The following is an 18,640-nucleotide window of genomic DNA, read 5'->3' as shown; positions in this document are numbered from 1 at the left end:
GGGCAGGGGCGTGGCCCGGGAGTTTGGCGCACGCTAAGCCAAGCCGGGCTTACCGTGAGGCCGGGGACTGGGACGACAGACATCTTGGCTGGCGCGGAGGAGAGGGGCTGTACTTACTCGGGTTTCTCTTCAAAGCGCACAAGTCTTTCGCCTTTTACTAAAGACTTCCGTGGAGAGGAACACCAATGAGTTGAACCCATTTTTGGCAGGCTTTGCCCTTTGGCTGAGCCTTGCGCACTTGTGAAAAGCAAAGCAAAGCAAAGCAAAGCAAAGCAAAGCAAAGCAAAGCAAAGCAGCTGTCCTTCAAGTGGGCTCAGAGCCCAGCCATGGAGCCCTTGGGCGGAGGTGCTAAGCAGCGGCCCCCTCTGGTGCGCAGTTGAAATGGCTTCACCGCGGCCGGTGAGGACTGTTCCGGGAGGTGGGGTGGGGCAGCAAGGGGCTGGGGGGTCATCGCTTCTCGGCCTTTTGGCTAAGATCAAGTGTAGTATCTGTTCTTATCAGTTTAATATCTGATACGTCCCCTATAAGGGGACAACATATTAAAGGGATTTTTAGCACCGGGAGCTGAAAAAGGGGCTCGCTCCGTTCACTCCACGCATCGACCCGGTATTGCAGTGCCGCCGGGAACGGTGCACTCTCCTCCTGCCTTGTGGAAAAGCAAAACGCCAGTGCAGATTGAGGGCTCCGTGGCTCAACCGCAAGCCCGGAGACCGGAAAAAGACCGGGGTTCAAAGTGGACGGCACCGCGGCCTGAACAGCGTCCTTAACGCCGCCTTGGCTCGCAGGCGTCCCTGCGGACTCGCGCTCTGAAACTACTGCATTTGAGCCTTGACGGCTGGGGAGGGGGAGGGAGCGTGGCTCGGAACGGAACGGAACGGAAAGAGGAGCAAGACAAAGCCTGACAAAAATGCAGCCAGGTTTGCACTTTGGACAGTCAGACAGAGAGGGAATATTGCCCCATTTTGAGCGGTCCTATATGCCCCTTTGAGTGTGCCGGCTGTTTTCCTTCCGGGTTTTCAGCCCGTCCTCAGCGAGAGTCTGGAGGCGCCTGAGTCTCCCTGGTGCTCGGTAGCCTGCGCCCTACAGCCGGGACTCATCCTATCCGCGAAGCCACTGCCTGTATAGAGCCTGTGAGAGTGTCGGGGGTGTTGGGGGCCAGGGGCAGGGGCAGGGGCAGGGGCAGGGGCGTGGCCCGGGAGTTTGGCGCACGCTAAGCCAAGCCGGGCTTACCGTGAGGCCGGGGACTGGGACGACAGACATCTTGGCTGGCGCGGAGGAGAGGGGCTGTACTTACTCGGGTTTCTCTTCAAAGCGCACAAGTCTTTCGCCTTTTACTAAAGACTTCCGTGGAGAGGAACACCAATGAGTTGAACCCATTTTTGGCAGGCTTTGCCCTTTGGCTGAGCCTTGCGCACTTGTGAAAAGCAAAGCAAAGCAAAGCAAAGCAAAGCAAAGCAAAGCAGCTGTCCTTCAAGTGGGCTCAGAGCCCAGCCATGGAGCCCTTGGGCGGAGGTGCTAAGCAGCGGCCCCCTCTGGTGCGCAGTTGAAATGGCTTCACCGCGGCCGGTGAGGACTGTTCCGGGAGGTGGGGTGGGGCAGCAAGGGGCTGGGGGGTCATCGCTTCTCGGCCTTTTGGCTAAGATCAAGTGTAGTATCTGTTCTTATCAGTTTAATATCTGATACGTCCCCTATAAGGGGACAACATATTAAAGGGATTTTTAGCACCGGGAGCTGAAAAAGGGGCTCGCTCCGTTCACTCCACGCATCGACCCGGTATTGCAGTGCCGCCGGGAACGGTGCACTCTCCTCCTGCCTTGTGGAAAAGCAAAACGCCAGTGCAGATTGAGGGCTCCGTGGCTCAACCGCAAGCCCGGAGACCGGAAAAAGACCGGGGTTCAAAGTGGACGGCACCGCGGCCTGAACAGCGTCCTTAACGCCGCCTTGGCTCGCAGGCGTCCCTGCGGACTCGCGCTCTGAAACTACTGCATTTGAGCCTTGACGGCTGGGGAGGGGGAGGGAGCGTGGCTCGGAACGGAACGGAACGGAAAGAGGAGCAAGACAAAGCCTGACAAAAATGCAGCCAGGTTTGCACTTTGGACAGTCAGACAGAGAGGGAATATTGCCCCATTTTGAGCGGTCCTATATGCCCCTTTGAGTGTGCCGGCTGTTTTCCTTCCGGGTTTTCAGCCCGTCCTCAGCGAGAGTCTGGAGGCGCCTGAGTCTCCCTGGTGCTCGGTAGCCTGCGCCCTACAGCCGGGACTCATCCTATCCGCGAAGCCACTGCCTGTATAGAGCCTGTGAGAGTGTCGGGGGTGTTGGGGGCCAGGGGCAGGGGCAGGGGCAGGGGCAGGGGCGTGGCCCGGGAGTTTGGCGCACGCTAAGCCAAGCCGGGCTTACCGTGAGGCCGGGGACTGGGACGACAGACATCTTGGCTGGCGCGGAGGAGAGGGGCTGTACTTACTCGGGTTTCTCTTCAAAGCGCACAAGTCTTTCGCCTTTTACTAAAGACTTCCGTGGAGAGGAACACCAATGAGTTGAACCCATTTTTGGCAGGCTTTGCCCTTTGGCTGAGCCTTGCGCACTTGTGAAAAGCAAAGCAAAGCAAAGCAAAGCAAAGCAAAGCAGCTGTCCTTCAAGTGGGCTCAGAGCCCAGCCATGGAGCCCTTGGGCGGAGGTGCTAAGCAGCGGCCCCCTCTGGTGCGCAGTTGAAACGGCTTCACCGCGGCCGGTGAGGACTGTTCCGGGAGGTGGGGTGGGGCAGCAAGGGGCCGGGGGGTCATCGCTTCTCGGCCTTTTGGCTAAGATCAAGTGTAGTATCTGTTCTTATCAGTTTAATATCTGATACGTCCCCTATAAGGGGACAACATATTAAAGGGATTTTTAGCACCGGGAGCTGAAAAAGGGGCTCGCTCCGTTCACTCCACGCATCGACCCGGTATTGCAGTGCCGCCGGGAACGGTGCACCCTCCTCCTGCCTTGTGGAAAAGCAAAACGCCAGTGCAGATTGAGGGCTCCGTGGCTCAACCGCAAGCCCGGAGACCGGAAAAAGACCGGGGTTCAAAGTGGACGGCACCGCGGCCTGAACAGCGTCCTTAACGCCGCCTTGGCTCGCTGGCGTCCCTGCGGACTCGCGCTCTGAAATTACTGCATTTGAGCCTTGACGGCTGGGGAGGGGGAGGGAGCGTGGCTCGGAACGGAACGGAAAGAGGAGCAAGACAAAGCCTGACAAAAATGCAGCCAGGTTTGCACTTTGGACAGTCAGACAGAGAGGGAATATTGCCCCATTTTGAGCGGTCCTATATGCCCCTTTGAGTGTGCCGGCTGTTTTCCTTCCGGGTTTTCAGCCCGTCCTCAGCGAGAGTCTGGAGGCGCCTGAGTCTCCCTGGTGCTCGGTAGCCTGCGCCCTACAGCCGGGACTCATCCTATCCGCGAAGCCACTGCCTGTATAGAGCCTGTGAGAGTGTCGGGGGTGTTGGGGGCCAGGGGCAGGGGCAGGGGCAGGGGCAGGGGCGTGGCCCGGGAGTTTGGCGCACGCTAAGCCAAGCCGGGCTTACCGTGAGGCCGGGGACTGGGACGACAGACATCTTGGCTGGCGCGGAGGAGAGGGGCTGTACTTACTCGGGTTTCTCTTCAAAGCGCACAAGTCTTTCGCCTTTTACTAAAGACTTCCGTGGAGAGGAACACCAATGAGTTGAACCCATTTTTGGCAGGCTTTGCCCTTTGGCTGAGCCTTGCGCACTTGTGAAAAGCAAAGCAAAGCAAAGCAAAGCAAAGCAAAGCAGCTGTCCTTCAAGTGGGCTCAGAGCCCAGCCATGGAGCCCTTGGGCGGAGGTGCTAAGCAGCGGCCCCCTCTGGTGCGCAGTTGAAACGGCTTCACCTCGGCCGGTGAGGACTGTTCCGGGAGGTGGGGTGGGGCAGCAAGGGGCCGGGGGGTCATCGCTTCTCGGCCTTTTGGCTAAGATCAAGTGTAGTATCTGTTCTTATCAGTTTAATATCTGATACGTCCCCTATAAGGGGACAACATATTAAAGGGATTTTTAGCACCGGGAGCTGAAAAAGGGGCTCGCTCCGTTCACTCCACGCATCGACCCGGTATTGCAGTGCCGCCGGGAACGGTGCCCCCTCCTCCTGCCTTGTGGAAAAGCAAAACGCCAGTGCAGATTGAGGGCTCCGTGGCTCAACCGCAAGCCCGGAGACCGGAAAAAGACCGGGGTTCAAAGTGGACGGCACCGCGGCCTGAACAGCGTCCTTAACGCCGCCTTGGCTCGCTGGCGTCCCTGCGGACTCGCGCTCTGAAATTACTGCATTTGAGCCTTGACGGCTGGGGAGGGGGAGGGAGCGTGGCTCGGAACGGAACGGAAAGAGGAGCAAGACAAAGCCTGACAAAAATGCAGCCAGGTTTGCACTTTGGACAGTCAGACAGAGAGGGAATATTGCCCCATTTTGAGCGGTCCTATATGCCCCTTTGAGTGTGCCGGCTGTTTTCCTTCCGGGTTTTCAGCCCGTCCTCAGCGAGAGTCTGGAGGCGCCTGAGTCTCCCTGGTGCTCGGTAGCCTGCGCCCTACAGCCGGGACTCATCCTATCCGCGAAGCCACTGCCTGTATAGAGCCTGTGAGAGTGTCGGGGGTGTTGGGGGCCAGGGGCAGGGGCAGGGGCAGGGGCAGGGGCAGGGGCGTGGCCCGGGAGTTTGGCGCACGCTAAGCCAAGCCGGGCTTACCGTGAGGCCGGGGACTGGGACGACAGACATCTTGGCTGGCGCGGAGGAGAGGGGCTGTACTTACTCGGGTTTCTCTTCAAAGCGCACAAGTCTTTCGCCTTTTACTAAAGACTTCCGTGGAGAGGAACACCAATGAGTTGAACCCATTTTTGGCAGGCTTTGCCCTTTGGCTGAGCCTTGCGCACTTGTGAAAAGCAAAGCAAAGCAAAGCAAAGCAAAGCAAAGCAGCTGTCCTTCAAGTGGGCTCAGAGCCCAGCCATGGAGCCCTTGGGCGGAGGTGCTAAGCAGCGGCCCCCTCTGGTGCGCAGTTGAAACGGCTTCACCGCGGCCGGTGAGGACTGTTCCGGGAGGTGGGGTGGGGCAGCAAGGGGCCGGGGGGTCATCGCTTCTCGGCCTTTTGGCTAAGATCAAGTGTAGTATCTGTTCTTATCAGTTTAATATCTGATACGTCCCCTATAAGGGGACAACATATTAAAGGGATTTTTAGCACCGGGAGCTGAAAAAGGGGCTCGCTCCGTTCACTCCACGCATCGACCCGGTATTGCAGTGCCGCCGGGAACGGTGCACCCTCCTCCTGCCTTGTGGAAAAGCAAAACGCCAGTGCAGATTGAGGGCTCCGTGGCTCAACCGCAAGCCCGGAGACCGGAAAAAGACCGGGGTTCAAAGTGGACGGCACCGCGGCCTGAACAGCGTCCTTAACGCCGCCTTGGCTCGCTGGCGTCCCTGCGGACTCGCGCTCTGAAATTACTGCATTTGAGCCTTGACGGCTGGGGAGGGGGAGGGAGCGTGGCTCGGAACGGAACGGAAAGAGGAGCAAGACAAAGCCTGACAAAAATGCAGCCAGGTTTGCACTTTGGACAGTCAGACAGAGAGGGAATATTGCCCCATTTTGAGCGGTCCTATATGCCCCTTTGAGTGTGCCGGCTGTTTTCCTTCCGGGTTTTCAGCCCGTCCTCAGCGAGAGTCTGGAGGCGCCTGAGTCTCCCTGGTGCTCGGTAGCCTGCGCCCTACAGCCGGGACTCATCCTATCCGCGAAGCCACTGCCTGTATAGAGCCTGTGAGAGTGTCGGGGGTGTTGGGGGCCAGGGGCAGGGGCAGGGGCAGGGGCAGGGGCGTGGCCCGGGAGTTTGGCGCACGCTAAGCCAAGCCGGGCTTACCGTGAGGCCGGGGACTGGGACGACAGACATCTTGGCTGGCGCGGAGGAGAGGGGCTGTACTTACTCAGGTTTCTCTTCAAAGCGCACAAGTCTTTCGCCTTTTACTAAAGACTTCCGTGGAGAGGAACACCAATGAGTTGAACCCATTTTTGGCAGGCTTTGCCCTTTGGCTGAGCCTTGCGCACTTGTGAAAAGCAAAGCAAAGCAAAGCAAAGCAAAGCAAAGCAAAGCAGCTGTCCTTCAAGTGGGCTCAGAGCCCAGCCATGGAGCCCTTGGGCGGAGGTGCTAAGCAGCGGCCCCCTCTGGTGCGCAGTTGAAACGGCTTCACCGCGGCCGGTGAGGACTGTTCCGGGAGGTGGGGTGGGGCAGCAAGGGGCCGGGGGGTCATCGCTTCTCGGCCTTTTGGCTAAGATCAAGTGTAGTATCTGTTCTTATCAGTTTAATATCTGATACGTCCCCTATAAGGGGACAACATATTAAAGGGATTTTTAGCACCGGGAGCTGAAAAAGGGGCTCGCTCCGTTCACTCCACGCATCGACCCGGTATTGCAGTGCCGCCGGGAACGGTGCACCCTCCTCCTGCCTTGTGGAAAAGCAAAACGCCAGTGCAGATTGAGGGCTCCGTGGCTCAACCGCAAGCCCGGAGACCGGAAAAAGACCGGGGTTCAAAGTGGACGGCACCGCGGCCTGAACAGCGTCCTTAACGCCGCCTTGGCTCGCTGGCGTCCCTGCGGACTCGCGCTCTGAAATTACTGCATTTGAGCCTTGACGGCTGGGGAGGGGGAGGGAGCGTGGCTCGGAACGGAACGGAAAGAGGAGCAAGACAAAGCCTGACAAAAATGCAGCCAGGTTTGCACTTTGGACAGTCAGACAGAGAGGGAATATTGCCCCATTTTGAGCGGTCCTATATGCCCCTTTGAGTGTGCCGGCTGTTTTCCTTCCGGGTTTTCAGCCCGTCCTCAGCGAGAGTCTGGAGGCGCCTGAGTCTCCCTGGTGCTCGGTAGCCTGCGCCCTACAGCTGGGACTCATCCTATCCGCGAAGCCACTGCCTGTATAGAGCCTGTGAGAGTGTCGGGGGTGTTGGGGGCCAGGGGCAGGGGCAGGGGCAGGGGCAGGGGCGTGGCCCGGGAGTTTGGCGCACGCTAAGCCAAGCCGGGCTTACCGTGAGGCCGGGGACTGGGACGACAGACATCTTGGCTGGCGCGGAGGAGAGGGGCTGTACTTACTCGGGTTTCTCTTCAAAGCGCACAAGTCTTTCGCCTTTTACTAAAGACTTCCGTGGAGAGGAACACCAATGAGTTGAACCCATTTTTGGCAGGCTTTGCCCTTTGGCTGAGCCTTGCGCACTTGTGAAAAGCAAAGCAAAGCAAAGCAAAGCAAAGCAAAGCAAAGCAAAGCAGCTGTCCTTCAAGTGGGCTCAGAGCCCAGCCATGGAGCCCTTGGGCGGAGGTGCTAAGCAGCGGCCCCCTCTGGTGCGCAGTTGAAACGGCTTCACCGCGGCCGGTGAGGACTGTTCCGGGAGGTGGGGTGGGGCAGCAAGGGGCCGGGGGGTCATCGCTTCTCGGCCTTTTGGCTAAGATCAAGTGTAGTATCTGTTCTTATCAGTTTAATATCTGATACGTCTCCTATAAGGGGACAACATATTAAAGGGATTTTTAGCACCGGGAGCTGAAAAAGGGGCTCGCTCCGTTCACTCCACGCATCGACCCGGTATTGCAGTGCCGCCGGGAACGGTGCACCCTCCTCCTGCCTTGTGGAAAAGCAAAACGCCAGTGCAGATTGAGGGCTCCGTGGCTCAACCGCAAGCCCGGAGACCGGAAAAAGACCGGGGTTCAAAGTGGACGGCACCGCGGCCTGAACAGCGTCCTTAACGCCGCCTTGGCTCGCTGGCGTCCCTGCGGACTCGCGCTCTGAAATTACTGCATTTGAGCCTTGACGGCTGGGGAGGGGGAGGGAGCGTGGCTCGGAACGGAACGGAAAGAGGAGCAAGACAAAGCCTGACAAAAATGCAGCCAGGTTTGCACTTTGGACAGTCAGACAGAGAGGGAATATTGCCCCATTTTGAGCGGTCCTATATGCCCCTTTGAGTGTGCCGGCTGTTTTCCTTCCGGGTTTTCAGCCCGTCCTCAGCGAGAGTCTGGAGGCGCCTGAGTCTCCCTGGTGCTCGGTAGCCTGCGCCCTACAGCCGGGACTCATCCTATCCGCGAAGCCACTGCCTGTATAGAGCCTGTGAGAGTGTCGGGGGTGTTGGGGGCCAGGGGCAGGGGCAGGGGCAGGGGCAGGGGCGTGGCCCGGGAGTTTGGCGCACGCTAAGCCAAGCCGGGCTTACCGTGAGGCCGGGGACTGGGACGACAGACATCTTGGCTGGCGCGGAGGAGAGGGGCTGTACTTACTCGGGTTTCTCTTCAAAGCGCACAAGTCTTTCGCCTTTTACTAAAGACTTCCGTGGAGAGGAACACCAATGAGTTGAACCCATTTTTGGCAGGCTTTGCCCTTTGGCTGAGCCTTGCGCACTTGTGAAAAGCAAAGCAAAGCAAAGCAAAGCAAAGCAAAGCAAAGCAAAGCAGCTGTCCTTCAAGTGGGCTCAGAGCCCAGCCATGGAGCCCTTGGGCGGAGGTGCTAAGCAGCGGCCCCCTCTGGTGCGCAGTTGAAACGGCTTCACCGCGGCCGGTGAGGACTGTTCCGGGAGGTGGGGTGGGGCAGCAAGGGGCCGGGGGGTCATCGCTTCTCGGCCTTTTGGCTAAGATCAAGTGTAGTATCTGTTCTTATCAGTTTAATATCTGATACGTCTCCTATAAGGGGACAACATATTAAAGGGATTTTTAGCACCGGGAGCTGAAAAAGGGGCTCGCTCCGTTCACTCCACGCATCGACCCGGTATTGCAGTGCCGCCGGGAACGGTGCACCCTCCTCCTGCCTTGTGGAAAAGCAAAACGCCAGTGCAGATTGAGGGCTCCGTGGCTCAACCGCAAGCCCGGAGACCGGAAAAAGACCGGGGTTCAAAGTGGACGGCACCGCGGCCTGAACAGCGTCCTTAACGCCGCCTTGGCTCGCTGGCGTCCCTGCGGACTCGCGCTCTGAAATTACTGCATTTGAGCCTTGACGGCTGGGGAGGGGGAGGGAGCGTGGCTCGGAACGGAACGGAAAGAGGAGCAAGACAAAGCCTGACAAAAATGCAGCCAGGTTTGCACTTTGGACAGTCAGACAGAGAGGGAATATTGCCCCATTTTGAGCGGTCCTATATGCCCCTTTGAGTGTGCCGGCTGTTTTCCTTCCGGGTTTTCAGCCCGTCCTCAGCGAGAGTCTGGAGGCGCCTGAGTCTCCCTGGTGCTCGGTAGCCTGCGCCCTACAGCCGGGACTCATCCTATCCGCGAAGCCACTGCCTGTATAGAGCCTGTGAGAGTGTCGGGGGTGTTGGGGGCCAGGGGCAGGGGCAGGGGCAGGGGCGTGGCCCGGGAGTTTGGCGCACGCTAAGCCAAGCCGGGCTTACCGTGAGGCCGGGGACTGGGACGACAGACATCTTGGCTGGCGCGGAGGAGAGGGGCTGTACTTACTCGGGTTTCTCTTCAAAGCGCACAAGTCTTTCGCCTTTTACTAAAGACTTCCGTGGAGAGGAACACCAATGAGTTGAACCCATTTTTGGCAGGCTTTGCCCTTTGGCTGAGCCTTGCGCACTTGTGAAAAGCAAAGCAAAGCAAAGCAAAGCAAAGCAAAGCAGCTGTCCTTCAAGTGGGCTCAGAGCCCAGCCATGGAGCCCTTGGGCGGAGGTGCTAAGCAGCGGCCCCCTCTGGTGCGCAGTTGAAACGGCTTCACCGCGGCCGGTGAGGACTGTTCCGGGAGGTGGGGTGGGGCAGCAAGGGGCCGGGGGGTCATCGCTTCTCGGCCTTTTGGCTAAGATCAAGTGTAGTATCTGTTCTTATCAGTTTAATATCTGATACGTCCCCTATAAGGGGACAACATATTAAAGGGATTTTTAGCACCGGGAGCTGAAAAAGGGGCTCGCTCCGTTCACTCCACGCATCGACCCGGTATTGCAGTGCCGCCGGGAACGGTGCACCCTCCTCCTGCCTTGTGGAAAAGCAAAACGCCAGTGCAGATTGAGGGCTCCGTGGCTCAACCGCAAGCCCGGAGACCGGAAAAAGACCGGGGTTCAAAGTGGACGGCACCGCGGCCTGAACAGCGTCCTTAACGCCGCCTTGGCTCGCTGGCGTCCCTGCGGACTCGCGCTCTGAAATTACTGCATTTGAGCCTTGACGGCTGGGGAGGGGGAGGGAGCGTGGCTCGGAACGGAACGGAAAGAGGAGCAAGACAAAGCCTGACAAAAATGCAGCCAGGTTTGCACTTTGGACAGTCAGACAGAGAGGGAATATTGCCCCATTTTGAGCGGTCCTATATGCCCCTTTGAGTGTGCCGGCTGTTTTCCTTCCGGGTTTTCAGCCCGTCCTCAGCGAGAGTCTGGAGGCGCCTGAGTCTCCCTGGTGCTCGGTAGCCTGCGCCCTACAGCCGGGACTCATCCTATCCGCGAAGCCACTGCCTGTATAGAGCCTGTGAGAGTGTCGGGGGTGTTGGGGGCCAGGGGCAGGGGCAGGGGCAGGGGCGTGGCCCGGGAGTTTGGCGCACGCTAAGCCAAGCCGGGCTTACCGTGAGGCCGGGGACTGGGACGACAGACATCTTGGCTGGCGCGGAGGAGAGGGGCTGTACTTACTCAGGTTTCTCTTCAAAGCGCACAAGTCTTTCGCCTTTTACTAAAGACTTCCGTGGAGAGGAACACCAATGAGTTGAACCCATTTTTGGCAGGCTTTGCCCTTTGGCTGAGCCTTGCGCACTTGTGAAAAGCAAAGCAAAGCAAAGCAAAGCAAAGCAAAGCAAAGCAGCTGTCCTTCAAGTGGGCTCAGAGCCCAGCCATGGAGCCCTTGGGCGGAGGTGCTAAGCAGCGGCCCCCTCTGGTGCGCAGTTGAAACGGCTTCACCGCGGCCGGTGAGGACTGTTCCGGGAGGTGGGGTGGGGCAGCAAGGGGCCGGGGGGTCATCGCTTCTCGGCCTTTTGGCTAAGATCAAGTGTAGTATCTGTTCTTATCAGTTTAATATCTGATACGTCCCCTATAAGGGGACAACATATTAAAGGGATTTTTAGCACCGGGAGCTGAAAAAGGGGCTCGCTCCGTTCACTCCACGCATCGACCCGGTATTGCAGTGCCGCCGGGAACGGTGCACCCTCCTCCTGCCTTGTGGAAAAGCAAAACGCCAGTGCAGATTGAGGGCTCCGTGGCTCAACCGCAAGCCCGGAGACCGGAAAAAGACCGGGGTTCAAAGTGGACGGCACCGCGGCCTGAACAGCGTCCTTAACGCCGCCTTGGCTCGCTGGCGTCCCTGCGGACTCGCGCTCTGAAATTACTGCATTTGAGCCTTGACGGCTGGGGAGGGGGAGGGAGCGTGGCTCGGAACGGAACGGAAAGAGGAGCAAGACAAAGCCTGACAAAAATGCAGCCAGGTTTGCACTTTGGACAGTCAGACAGAGAGGGAATATTGCCCCATTTTGAGCGGTCCTATATGCCCCTTTGAGTGTGCCGGCTGTTTTCCTTCCGGGTTTTCAGCCCGTCCTCAGCGAGAGTCTGGAGGCGCCTGAGTCTCCCTGGTGCTCGGTAGCCTGCGCCCTACAGCCGGGACTCATCCTATCCGCGAAGCCACTGCCTGTATAGAGCCTGTGAGAGTGTCGGGGGTGTTGGGGGCCAGGGGCAGGGGCAGGGGCGTGGCCCGGGAGTTTGGCGCACGCTAAGCCAAGCCGGGCTTACCGTGAGGCCGGGGACTGGGACGACAGACATCTTGGCTGGCGCGGAGGAGAGGGGCTGTACTTACTCGGGTTTCTCTTCAAAGCGCACAAGTCTTTCGCCTTTTACTAAAGACTTCCGTGGAGAGGAACACCAATGAGTTGAACCCATTTTTGGCAGGCTTTCCCCTTTGGCTGAGCCTTGCACACTTGTGAAAAGCAAAGCAAAGCAAAGCAAAGCAAAGCAGCTGTTCTTCAAGTGGGCTCAGAGCCCAGCCATGGAGCCCTTGGGCGGAGGTGCTAAGCAGCGGCCCCCTCTGGGGCGCAGTTGAAACGGCTTCACCGCGGCCGGTGAGGACTGTTCCGGGAGGTGGGGTGGGGCAGCAAGGGGCTGGGGGGTCATCGCTTCTCGGCCTTTTGGCTAAGATCAAGTGTAGTATCTGTTCTTATCAGTTTAATATCTGATACGTCCCCTATAAGGGGACAACATATTAAAGGGATTTTTAGCACCGGGAGCTGAAAAAGGGGCTCGCTCCGTTCACTCCACGCATCGACCCGGTATTGCAGTGCCGCCGGGAACGGTGCACCCTCCTCCTGCCTTGTGGAAAAGCAAAACGCCAGTGCAGATTGAGGGCTCCGTGGCTCAACCGCAAGCCCGGAGACCGGAAAAAGACCGGGGTTCAAAGTGGACGGCACCGCGGCCTGAACAACGTCCTTAACGCCGCCTTGGCTCGCAGGCGTCCCTGCGGACTCGCGCTCTGAAACTACTGCATTTGAGCCTTGACGGCTGGGGAGGGGGAGGGAGCGTGGCTCGGAACGGAACGGAAAGAGGAGCAAGACAAAGCCTGACAAAAATGCAGCCAGATTTGCACTTTGGACAGTCAGACAGAGAGGGAATATTGCCCCATTTTGAGCGGTCCTATATGCCCCTTTGAGTGTGCCGGCTGTTTTCCTTCCGGGTTTTCAGCCCGTCCTCAGCGAGAGTCTGGAGGCGCCTGAGTCTCCCTGGTGCTCGGTAGCCTGCGCCCTACAGCCGGGACTCATCCTATCCGCGAAGCCACTGCCTGTATAGAGCCTTTTACTAAAGACTTCCGTGGAGAGGAACACCAATGTGTTGAACCCATTTTTGGCAGGCTTTGCCCTTTGGCTGAGCCTTGCGCACTTGTGAAAAGCAAAGCAAAGCAAAGCAAAGCAAAGCAGCTGTCCTTCAAGTGGGCTCAGAGCCCAGCCATGGAGCCCTTGGGCGGAGGTGCTAAGCAGCGGCCCCCTCTGGTGCGCAGTTGAAACGGCTTCACCGCGGCCGGTGAGGACTGTTCCGGGAGGTGGGGTGGGGCAGCAAGGGGCTGGGGGGTCATCGCTTCTCGGCCTTTTGGCAAAGACTGCGATCACTCCCGGCGTTGCAGGAAAGTCCCCTATCCGTGGGAACTTTCCCTTGCATATTTGGGAGATATTTTTGCATTTTGCCTATTTTGCACATTTGCTGATTTGCACAGTGTTTGTTAAGGTAAGTGAACTTTCAGTTTGTTTGCTGTCTTGACTTCTTTTATTGTTATTTATTGGTTTTAGAAGGTTTTATTGGCTTCACGTTTATTTATTGATTTCAATTGCCTTATTTTAACGTGGTGCCTCCAGCCATGTCGGCTGCCCGTGCCGGCATGCGGAGGCACCACAGCGTGCGCTTCCTTTTTAAGGAAGTAGATGGAAAGCTCCTGGAGATGTCCCGACTGGACTTCTCCAGGAAGCTTATCCAACAAATCCTTGGCTTCAAACCAGAACATTTAAACTGTATAGTGACTCTGCCCTTTGGAAAAGGATTTGATGTAAGTTTTGTGTCGGTTGCAATCTTATTAGAATTTTGGAACAGGTTTGAAAAAGCTAAGGCCCAGTTCTCAGCTTTCACTGTGGAGAAACTTACTGACAACTCACAGAAAGTGGTGATTGTCAGAATGTTCAATGAAATAGTAAATGCTGAGGACATTTGCATGTGGCTGGAGAGATTCTGCACTGTTTAAAGGCCAGGCTACCAAGGTGAGGGATGAAGACGGCATTTGGAATTGCGCCTGGAGGGTCCCTGTCCAGCAATGGCAGGACCCCCAGGGCTTCCAGGGCCTGAAACATCTCCCATCCATGATAGTCCTTGGAGAAAACAGGGGCTACATCCACTACCAGGGAATGCCGAAGCTCTGCCGCAAGTGTGGTGAGCATGGGCACCTGGCAGAAGCTTGCCAGAAAACTGTGTGTGGCAAATGTAGGGAAGTGGGGCATTCCTTTGAGGAATGTCCCAATGGTAGAAAATGCAACCTCTGTGGAGAGGCAAACCACCTCTTCAGAGATTGCCCGAAATCATTTGCCAACAAAGTAAAAGCACAAAGAAGGCAGGAACCCCCAGAAGAAAATGGAGGGAAAACAGAAGAAAATGGCCGAAAAGACAAAGTACTAATTGAAGGGGAGGGGCTGGAAAATTCAAATTTCCCGCCAAAACCTGACATTGGAGGAGAGGAGCCCAGTGAGGCGGGAAAAGGGGAGGGGCCTGGCCTCACCCTAGCAGAAGGGGAAGAGCAGGAAAGTGAAGAGAGCCAGGCAGCCGGTGAATCTGGACATGACTCTGCGAGTGAAAACACCACTCCCAGTCTCCAGATCGTGGAGGAAGGGTCCAGTGAAACCTCCCTCCCTTCGCAGCCCTTCCTGAAAAGAACTGTGTCAGAACTTTCCAGCTCTGAGATGGTGGAAGCTGCAGAGAAAAGGGGGCGGACTGATGTGGGCACTGCCACTTCACCGGTGGAGATGCCTAGCGTCGCCTCCTCTGCTGACCCGTGTTCTTTTCTAAATATTGTACTTCAATCAACTCCACTTGAAAAACGAGCAAACGAAGCATTCAGGAGGTCAGAAACTCTAGATTCACCTCTTAATTGCTATGGGACGTGAAATGAGTTTCTGGTACAAAACAAGAAAATGAAATTGAAATAACCCTGGTCTTGTTGTTTTTTAAAAACCAAACCCTAATATGAAATACCTGTCATTTTTACTTCTCATACTCATGAGTCTTAACATTTCCACCATCAATGTGAGAAGTGTGAGGTCAAGAGTTAGAGCACAGAGCATATTTTCCTTCCTACAGTCTGTTGACTCAGATGTGTTCCTATTACAGGAATGCAACCTGCCCTTTGTAAAAAGTTATAGAAAATGGGAAGGAATGTGGCCACCCGGGACCTCCCTTTTCAGTGGTTCAAATGGAAATAAATCAGACGGAGTGGCCATACTTATAAAAAACCCCTTAATCTCGGTGAAAGGCAGCACTGTGGTGAGGGATGGGCGGGCTCTTTTAGCACGTCTTCCTTTTATGGATAATGATTTTAACCTTCTTAACGTCTATGGTTTTAACGACAAAAACGACAGGTATGACCTTTTAGAAGAACTGCAGTCCCACATGTTAGGTAGGGTCCCATTAGTGGTAGGAGGAGATTTTAATTGTGTTTTAAGTAGGAAAGATAGGAGAAATGCAGGGGAGGATTTTAAAATAGACAAAACATCGGTTTTACTTCAGGGAATGGTTAGGGATTTTAAGCTAGTCGACTGTTTTAAGACCATGCATCCCAGAGAGGAGGGCTTCACCTGGTTCAGTGGTGACAGCGCCAGAGCCTCTTGCATCGACTACTGTTTTACACGAAACTGCCCGCCCACCGATGCTAGATTAACCCCTGTTTTCTTCTCCGATCACGTCATGCTATCCTGCACCCTATCACTCTCTTCGGGTGTGACTGTAGGAAGTGGTCTGTGGAAACTCAACTGCTCTCTTTTAGAAGATAGGGAGATAGTTAGGGAATACCGAGAGCAGTACAAGGAGTGGCAGACCCTTCAAGACTTGTACGAAACACGAGCACACTGGTGGGAAATGGTGAAGGAGAGGACCCGGACTTTCTTTAGGCAGTCAGGTAAGAAAAAGAAAGATAGGGCAGACAGACACATGTTGGGACTGCAGAAAAGAATGCAACGCTATTTTACATTAACAAGCCAGGGTTTTGATTTTAACAATGAAATTTTAGAAATCAAAAGACAACTGAAAGAATTTGCAGAAATTAAGAGTCGAGGGGTCATTTTAAGAAGTAGAGAAAGAGAAATAGAAGAAGGGGAAAAATGTACACGGTACTTTCTTAAGAAAATAATGAGTAAGGGAGGAATTTTGACAAAATTGAAAAATAAAGACGGAAATTTAACGACAAGCTCAGAGGAACTCAAAGAAACCGTGGAAGAATTCTATAAAACATTGTACAATGAGAAAATAACACACGAAAACGTTACTGAACAGGTTTTAGAATTCGTTGAAAACAAAGTTAAAGATAGTGTGCTTTTAAGACAGGATTTTACCCTTTTAGAGTTAGATAACTGTTTAAAACATTTTAAGAAGGGGAAGTCCCCTGGTCAAGATGGACTTCCCCTGGAGTTTTATCTGACTTTTAAGGATCTTATCGCACACGATATTTTAACTGTTTTTAACGAATTTGAAAGACTCAACCTGTTGCCAGACTCATTTAGAGTAGGGATAGTAACTTTAATACATAAAAAGGACGATAAGACTGACCTTAAAAACTGGAGACCTGTGACTCTTTTAAACGTAGACTGCAAACTTTTTAGTAAGCTTTTAGCGAGTCGTTTATCCTTGGTTTTAGGGGAGGTGATCCACCCGGATCAAGGCTGCGCCGTTCCGGGGAGGAAGATCACCGACAGCCTCGTACTGATCAGAGACACCATCTGTTACGCGAGAGACAGAAACATTCGGCTGATAGTCCTAAATTTAGATTTTGAGAAAGCCTTTGATCGGGTCTCGCACCAGTACCTTTTCAAGGTACTGCAAAAAAATGGGGTTTCCTGATAGGTTTATAGCGTGGGTGGGATTGCTATACCGGGGCATCACGAGCAGAATCCTTGTTAATGGGCAACTTACCAAAGCAGTGAATGTATGCTGTGGTGTCCGTCAGGGGTGTCCGTTATCTGCCCTCCTCTACGTCGCCTGCGTGGAACCGCTGGCGCAGATCTTGAGAAGGGACAAATGGATCAACGGGGTGGCAATACCGGGAGGTGGGGGTTCTTTTATTAAGTGCCTTTTATACATGGACGATTTTAACCTTGTTTGTACCGACCTTTCATCCGTCAACAGGACGCTGGACTTGACCGACTGGTTTGGGCGGGCCTCTGCATCAAAACTGAACAAAGACAAAACGCAAGCCCAATTTTATGGCCCATGGACAGCGACCGACATGACAGGACTTCCCCTGACTGTGACCCAGACTGACCAGAAGATACTGGGGATTAAATTCGACAGGGAGGGGGGTGGAAGTACAAATTGGCCGGACGTGGTAGGGAAAGTTAGGAAACGACTAGGATTCTGGGGACTTAGAGGACTGACAATGGAAGGCAAAATTTTAATCATAAAAGCAGTGATTTTACCTGTGCTTTTACTTGTCAGCTCTGTTTTTACCCCTCCTAGGAGTGTGCTTTTAGACCTGGAACGAGCCATCTTTTATTTTTTATGGGGATCCAAGTGGGAAAGGCTAAAACGAAACGTCATGAAGCGGCCGAAGGGGAAAGGAGGGAAAGGAGTGCCAGACCTGTACCTGTTTTTAGGATCCTTTTACACCACCCTGCACCTTAAAGCCGCTACAGCCCCATCCAGAAACCCAAAGACAGCTGCAATGACACGGTTCTGGATGGGGACATACCTGAGAAGGCTGAAAGTGTTACCCACTGATCTTAAAGTTCCTGTGTCTTTTAACCTGCCACCAGCACATGCTTTTATTTGCACATTTTTAAAGCATTTTAACCTGGAGCAGGAGGAGTTGCAGATTTTAACCAACCACCGTCTGCTTTTATCTGTTGTGCAGGAGCGGGAGCCAGTGAGTCCAGTGCGCGGCCTCGCACTCGGCGAGCCCTCCATGGTTTGGCGCAACGTGAACCACTCTGCTCTCCCAAACCAACTCCGGGACCTGGCATGGATGGTGGCTCACGAGATCCTCCCGGTCAGGTCCGTAATGCACTCCAGAGGCATGGCGAGGAACGCAACCTGCCCCCGACCTGGTTGTGGCGCGCCAGAGTCGGTGAGGCACCTGCTCTGGGAGTGCAGCGCCGCTGAGGACCTGTGGGCAACGGCCGGCTCCTTGCAATTCCCGTGCTTACCAGCAAGGGAGGTCCTTACAGCACAGCTAGTGCTGTATGGGGTGAGCCAGGAAGACTTTCCACCATCTGTCTTCGCCAAGCAGTGGCTCACCCTCGCCGCCATCGTAGACGCCATCTGGACCTCCAGAAACTTGCTGGTGAGGAAGCACAAGCAGATCCCCCCCGTGGCTGTGCTCCGTATGGCAGCAGTGACGGTCCGAGCGGCCGGAGCTGCAGGCGGCGGGCCGAGGACACAGCCACAAAGAAGAATCGCCTCTGTGCCCATTCGGACGAAGGAGCCGGAGCCACATCACCGAAAAAGTCCCGGCGGCGGCGGCCTGACTCTCCGGAAGCGGCAGGACAGGGAAGGAGCAGAAGGCGAGGACCTCCTCTGAGCACCACAGCAGGATCCCGAGAGAACAAAGGCTTGGGGGAGCGGAGTGAGGTTGATTTGATAAGGACTCACCCTGCTCCTGCACAATGAACATGAACTTTTCTTTTAACCTCTGCACTCCCTTTTAGATGAACCTTTTAAAGACACATGGACTGACACACAAAACATATCAATGGACTTTTAAAAAACACACACAAACACAAGCACTCTTTTAAACATGTCTTAACTGTAAACCATTTTAACAAGCAAACGCAATTTTTAAGAAATGGTTTTACATGATGAATGTAGGAATGTTTTACACTGGGTTTTAGACATGTTTTTTTACCAAATTTTATTGTGCTTGAAAAGATTCATGAAAATAAATGAGTTTTTTACTCACTTTAAACATGAATGAATGAATGGAAAACAAATGAACTGTGTGTAAACATGTCATCCTTGATGGAAAAAGGAAAAATG

The 18,640-nt window shown here is 54.9% G+C and overlaps 1 protein-coding gene and 22 non-coding genes across 23 annotated transcripts; all 23 read left to right on the top strand.

Annotated features, from left to right (window-relative positions):
- Positions 1-113: 113 nt before the first annotated feature.
- Positions 114-228, top strand: LOC146326194 (U5 spliceosomal RNA). The gene has a single exon (XR_014771123.1). It is a non-coding gene; the product is annotated as a U5 spliceosomal RNA (small nuclear RNA).
- A 221-nt stretch (positions 229-449) lies between these two features.
- On the top strand, positions 450-640 carry LOC146326193 (U2 spliceosomal RNA). Its single transcript, XR_014770894.1, has one exon. It is a non-coding gene; the product is annotated as a U2 spliceosomal RNA (small nuclear RNA).
- A 650-nt stretch (positions 641-1,290) lies between these two features.
- On the top strand, positions 1,291-1,405 carry LOC146326192 (U5 spliceosomal RNA). Its single transcript, XR_014771122.1, has one exon. It is a non-coding gene; the product is annotated as a U5 spliceosomal RNA (small nuclear RNA).
- Positions 1,406-1,616: 211 nt separating this feature from the next.
- LOC146326191 (U2 spliceosomal RNA) lies at positions 1,617-1,807 on the top strand. Its single transcript, XR_014770893.1, has one exon. It is a non-coding gene; the product is annotated as a U2 spliceosomal RNA (small nuclear RNA).
- A 650-nt stretch (positions 1,808-2,457) lies between these two features.
- LOC146326190 (U5 spliceosomal RNA) lies at positions 2,458-2,572 on the top strand. Its single transcript, XR_014771121.1, has one exon. It is a non-coding gene; the product is annotated as a U5 spliceosomal RNA (small nuclear RNA).
- A 206-nt stretch (positions 2,573-2,778) lies between these two features.
- LOC146326189 (U2 spliceosomal RNA) lies at positions 2,779-2,969 on the top strand. The gene has a single exon (XR_014770832.1). It is a non-coding gene; the product is annotated as a U2 spliceosomal RNA (small nuclear RNA).
- A 645-nt stretch (positions 2,970-3,614) lies between these two features.
- Positions 3,615-3,729, top strand: LOC146326188 (U5 spliceosomal RNA). The gene has a single exon (XR_014771120.1). It is a non-coding gene; the product is annotated as a U5 spliceosomal RNA (small nuclear RNA).
- A 206-nt stretch (positions 3,730-3,935) lies between these two features.
- Positions 3,936-4,126, top strand: LOC146326187 (U2 spliceosomal RNA). Its single transcript, XR_014770902.1, has one exon. It is a non-coding gene; the product is annotated as a U2 spliceosomal RNA (small nuclear RNA).
- Positions 4,127-4,777: 651 nt separating this feature from the next.
- Positions 4,778-4,892, top strand: LOC146326186 (U5 spliceosomal RNA). Its single transcript, XR_014771118.1, has one exon. It is a non-coding gene; the product is annotated as a U5 spliceosomal RNA (small nuclear RNA).
- Positions 4,893-5,098: 206 nt separating this feature from the next.
- Positions 5,099-5,289, top strand: LOC146326185 (U2 spliceosomal RNA). Its single transcript, XR_014770831.1, has one exon. It is a non-coding gene; the product is annotated as a U2 spliceosomal RNA (small nuclear RNA).
- Positions 5,290-5,934: 645 nt separating this feature from the next.
- Positions 5,935-6,049, top strand: LOC146326184 (U5 spliceosomal RNA). Its single transcript, XR_014770927.1, has one exon. It is a non-coding gene; the product is annotated as a U5 spliceosomal RNA (small nuclear RNA).
- Positions 6,050-6,260: 211 nt separating this feature from the next.
- LOC146326183 (U2 spliceosomal RNA) lies at positions 6,261-6,451 on the top strand. The gene has a single exon (XR_014770830.1). It is a non-coding gene; the product is annotated as a U2 spliceosomal RNA (small nuclear RNA).
- Positions 6,452-7,096: 645 nt separating this feature from the next.
- On the top strand, positions 7,097-7,211 carry LOC146326182 (U5 spliceosomal RNA). Its single transcript, XR_014771117.1, has one exon. It is a non-coding gene; the product is annotated as a U5 spliceosomal RNA (small nuclear RNA).
- Positions 7,212-7,427: 216 nt separating this feature from the next.
- LOC146326181 (U2 spliceosomal RNA) lies at positions 7,428-7,618 on the top strand. The gene has a single exon (XR_014770906.1). It is a non-coding gene; the product is annotated as a U2 spliceosomal RNA (small nuclear RNA).
- Positions 7,619-8,263: 645 nt separating this feature from the next.
- LOC146326180 (U5 spliceosomal RNA) lies at positions 8,264-8,378 on the top strand. Its single transcript, XR_014771116.1, has one exon. It is a non-coding gene; the product is annotated as a U5 spliceosomal RNA (small nuclear RNA).
- A 216-nt stretch (positions 8,379-8,594) lies between these two features.
- On the top strand, positions 8,595-8,785 carry LOC146326179 (U2 spliceosomal RNA). The gene has a single exon (XR_014770905.1). It is a non-coding gene; the product is annotated as a U2 spliceosomal RNA (small nuclear RNA).
- A 639-nt stretch (positions 8,786-9,424) lies between these two features.
- Positions 9,425-9,539, top strand: LOC146326178 (U5 spliceosomal RNA). Its single transcript, XR_014771115.1, has one exon. It is a non-coding gene; the product is annotated as a U5 spliceosomal RNA (small nuclear RNA).
- Positions 9,540-9,745: 206 nt separating this feature from the next.
- On the top strand, positions 9,746-9,936 carry LOC146326177 (U2 spliceosomal RNA). Its single transcript, XR_014770829.1, has one exon. It is a non-coding gene; the product is annotated as a U2 spliceosomal RNA (small nuclear RNA).
- A 639-nt stretch (positions 9,937-10,575) lies between these two features.
- On the top strand, positions 10,576-10,690 carry LOC146326176 (U5 spliceosomal RNA). Its single transcript, XR_014770926.1, has one exon. It is a non-coding gene; the product is annotated as a U5 spliceosomal RNA (small nuclear RNA).
- Positions 10,691-10,901: 211 nt separating this feature from the next.
- On the top strand, positions 10,902-11,092 carry LOC146326175 (U2 spliceosomal RNA). The gene has a single exon (XR_014770828.1). It is a non-coding gene; the product is annotated as a U2 spliceosomal RNA (small nuclear RNA).
- A 633-nt stretch (positions 11,093-11,725) lies between these two features.
- On the top strand, positions 11,726-11,838 carry LOC146326174 (U5 spliceosomal RNA). Its single transcript, XR_014771134.1, has one exon. It is a non-coding gene; the product is annotated as a U5 spliceosomal RNA (small nuclear RNA).
- Positions 11,839-12,041: 203 nt separating this feature from the next.
- LOC146326173 (U2 spliceosomal RNA) lies at positions 12,042-12,232 on the top strand. Its single transcript, XR_014770827.1, has one exon. It is a non-coding gene; the product is annotated as a U2 spliceosomal RNA (small nuclear RNA).
- A 4,226-nt stretch (positions 12,233-16,458) lies between these two features.
- LOC146326172 (uncharacterized) lies at positions 16,459-18,631 on the top strand. The gene has a single exon (XM_084720084.1). The coding sequence runs from the start codon at positions 16,497-16,499 to the stop codon at positions 18,183-18,185; it is 1,689 nt and encodes a 562-aa protein (XP_084576210.1). The 5' UTR covers positions 16,459-16,496; the 3' UTR covers positions 18,186-18,631.
- The last annotated feature ends 9 nt before the right edge of the window (positions 18,632-18,640 follow it).

This window comes from Lutjanus erythropterus, chromosome 6 (assembly GCF_056507025.1).
Source record: "Lutjanus erythropterus isolate fLutEry1 chromosome 6, fLutEry1.hap2, whole genome shotgun sequence".
Classification (NCBI taxonomy): domain Eukaryota; kingdom Metazoa; phylum Chordata; class Actinopteri; order Lutjaniformes; family Lutjanidae; genus Lutjanus; species Lutjanus erythropterus.
This window is presented reverse-complemented; position numbering and strand designations above follow the sequence as displayed.

Coding starts and splice junctions, on each gene's coding strand:
- LOC146326172 (XM_084720084.1), top strand. CDS start 16,497: ATGGGGTTTCCTGATAGGTTTATAGCGTGGGTGGGATTGCTATACCGG.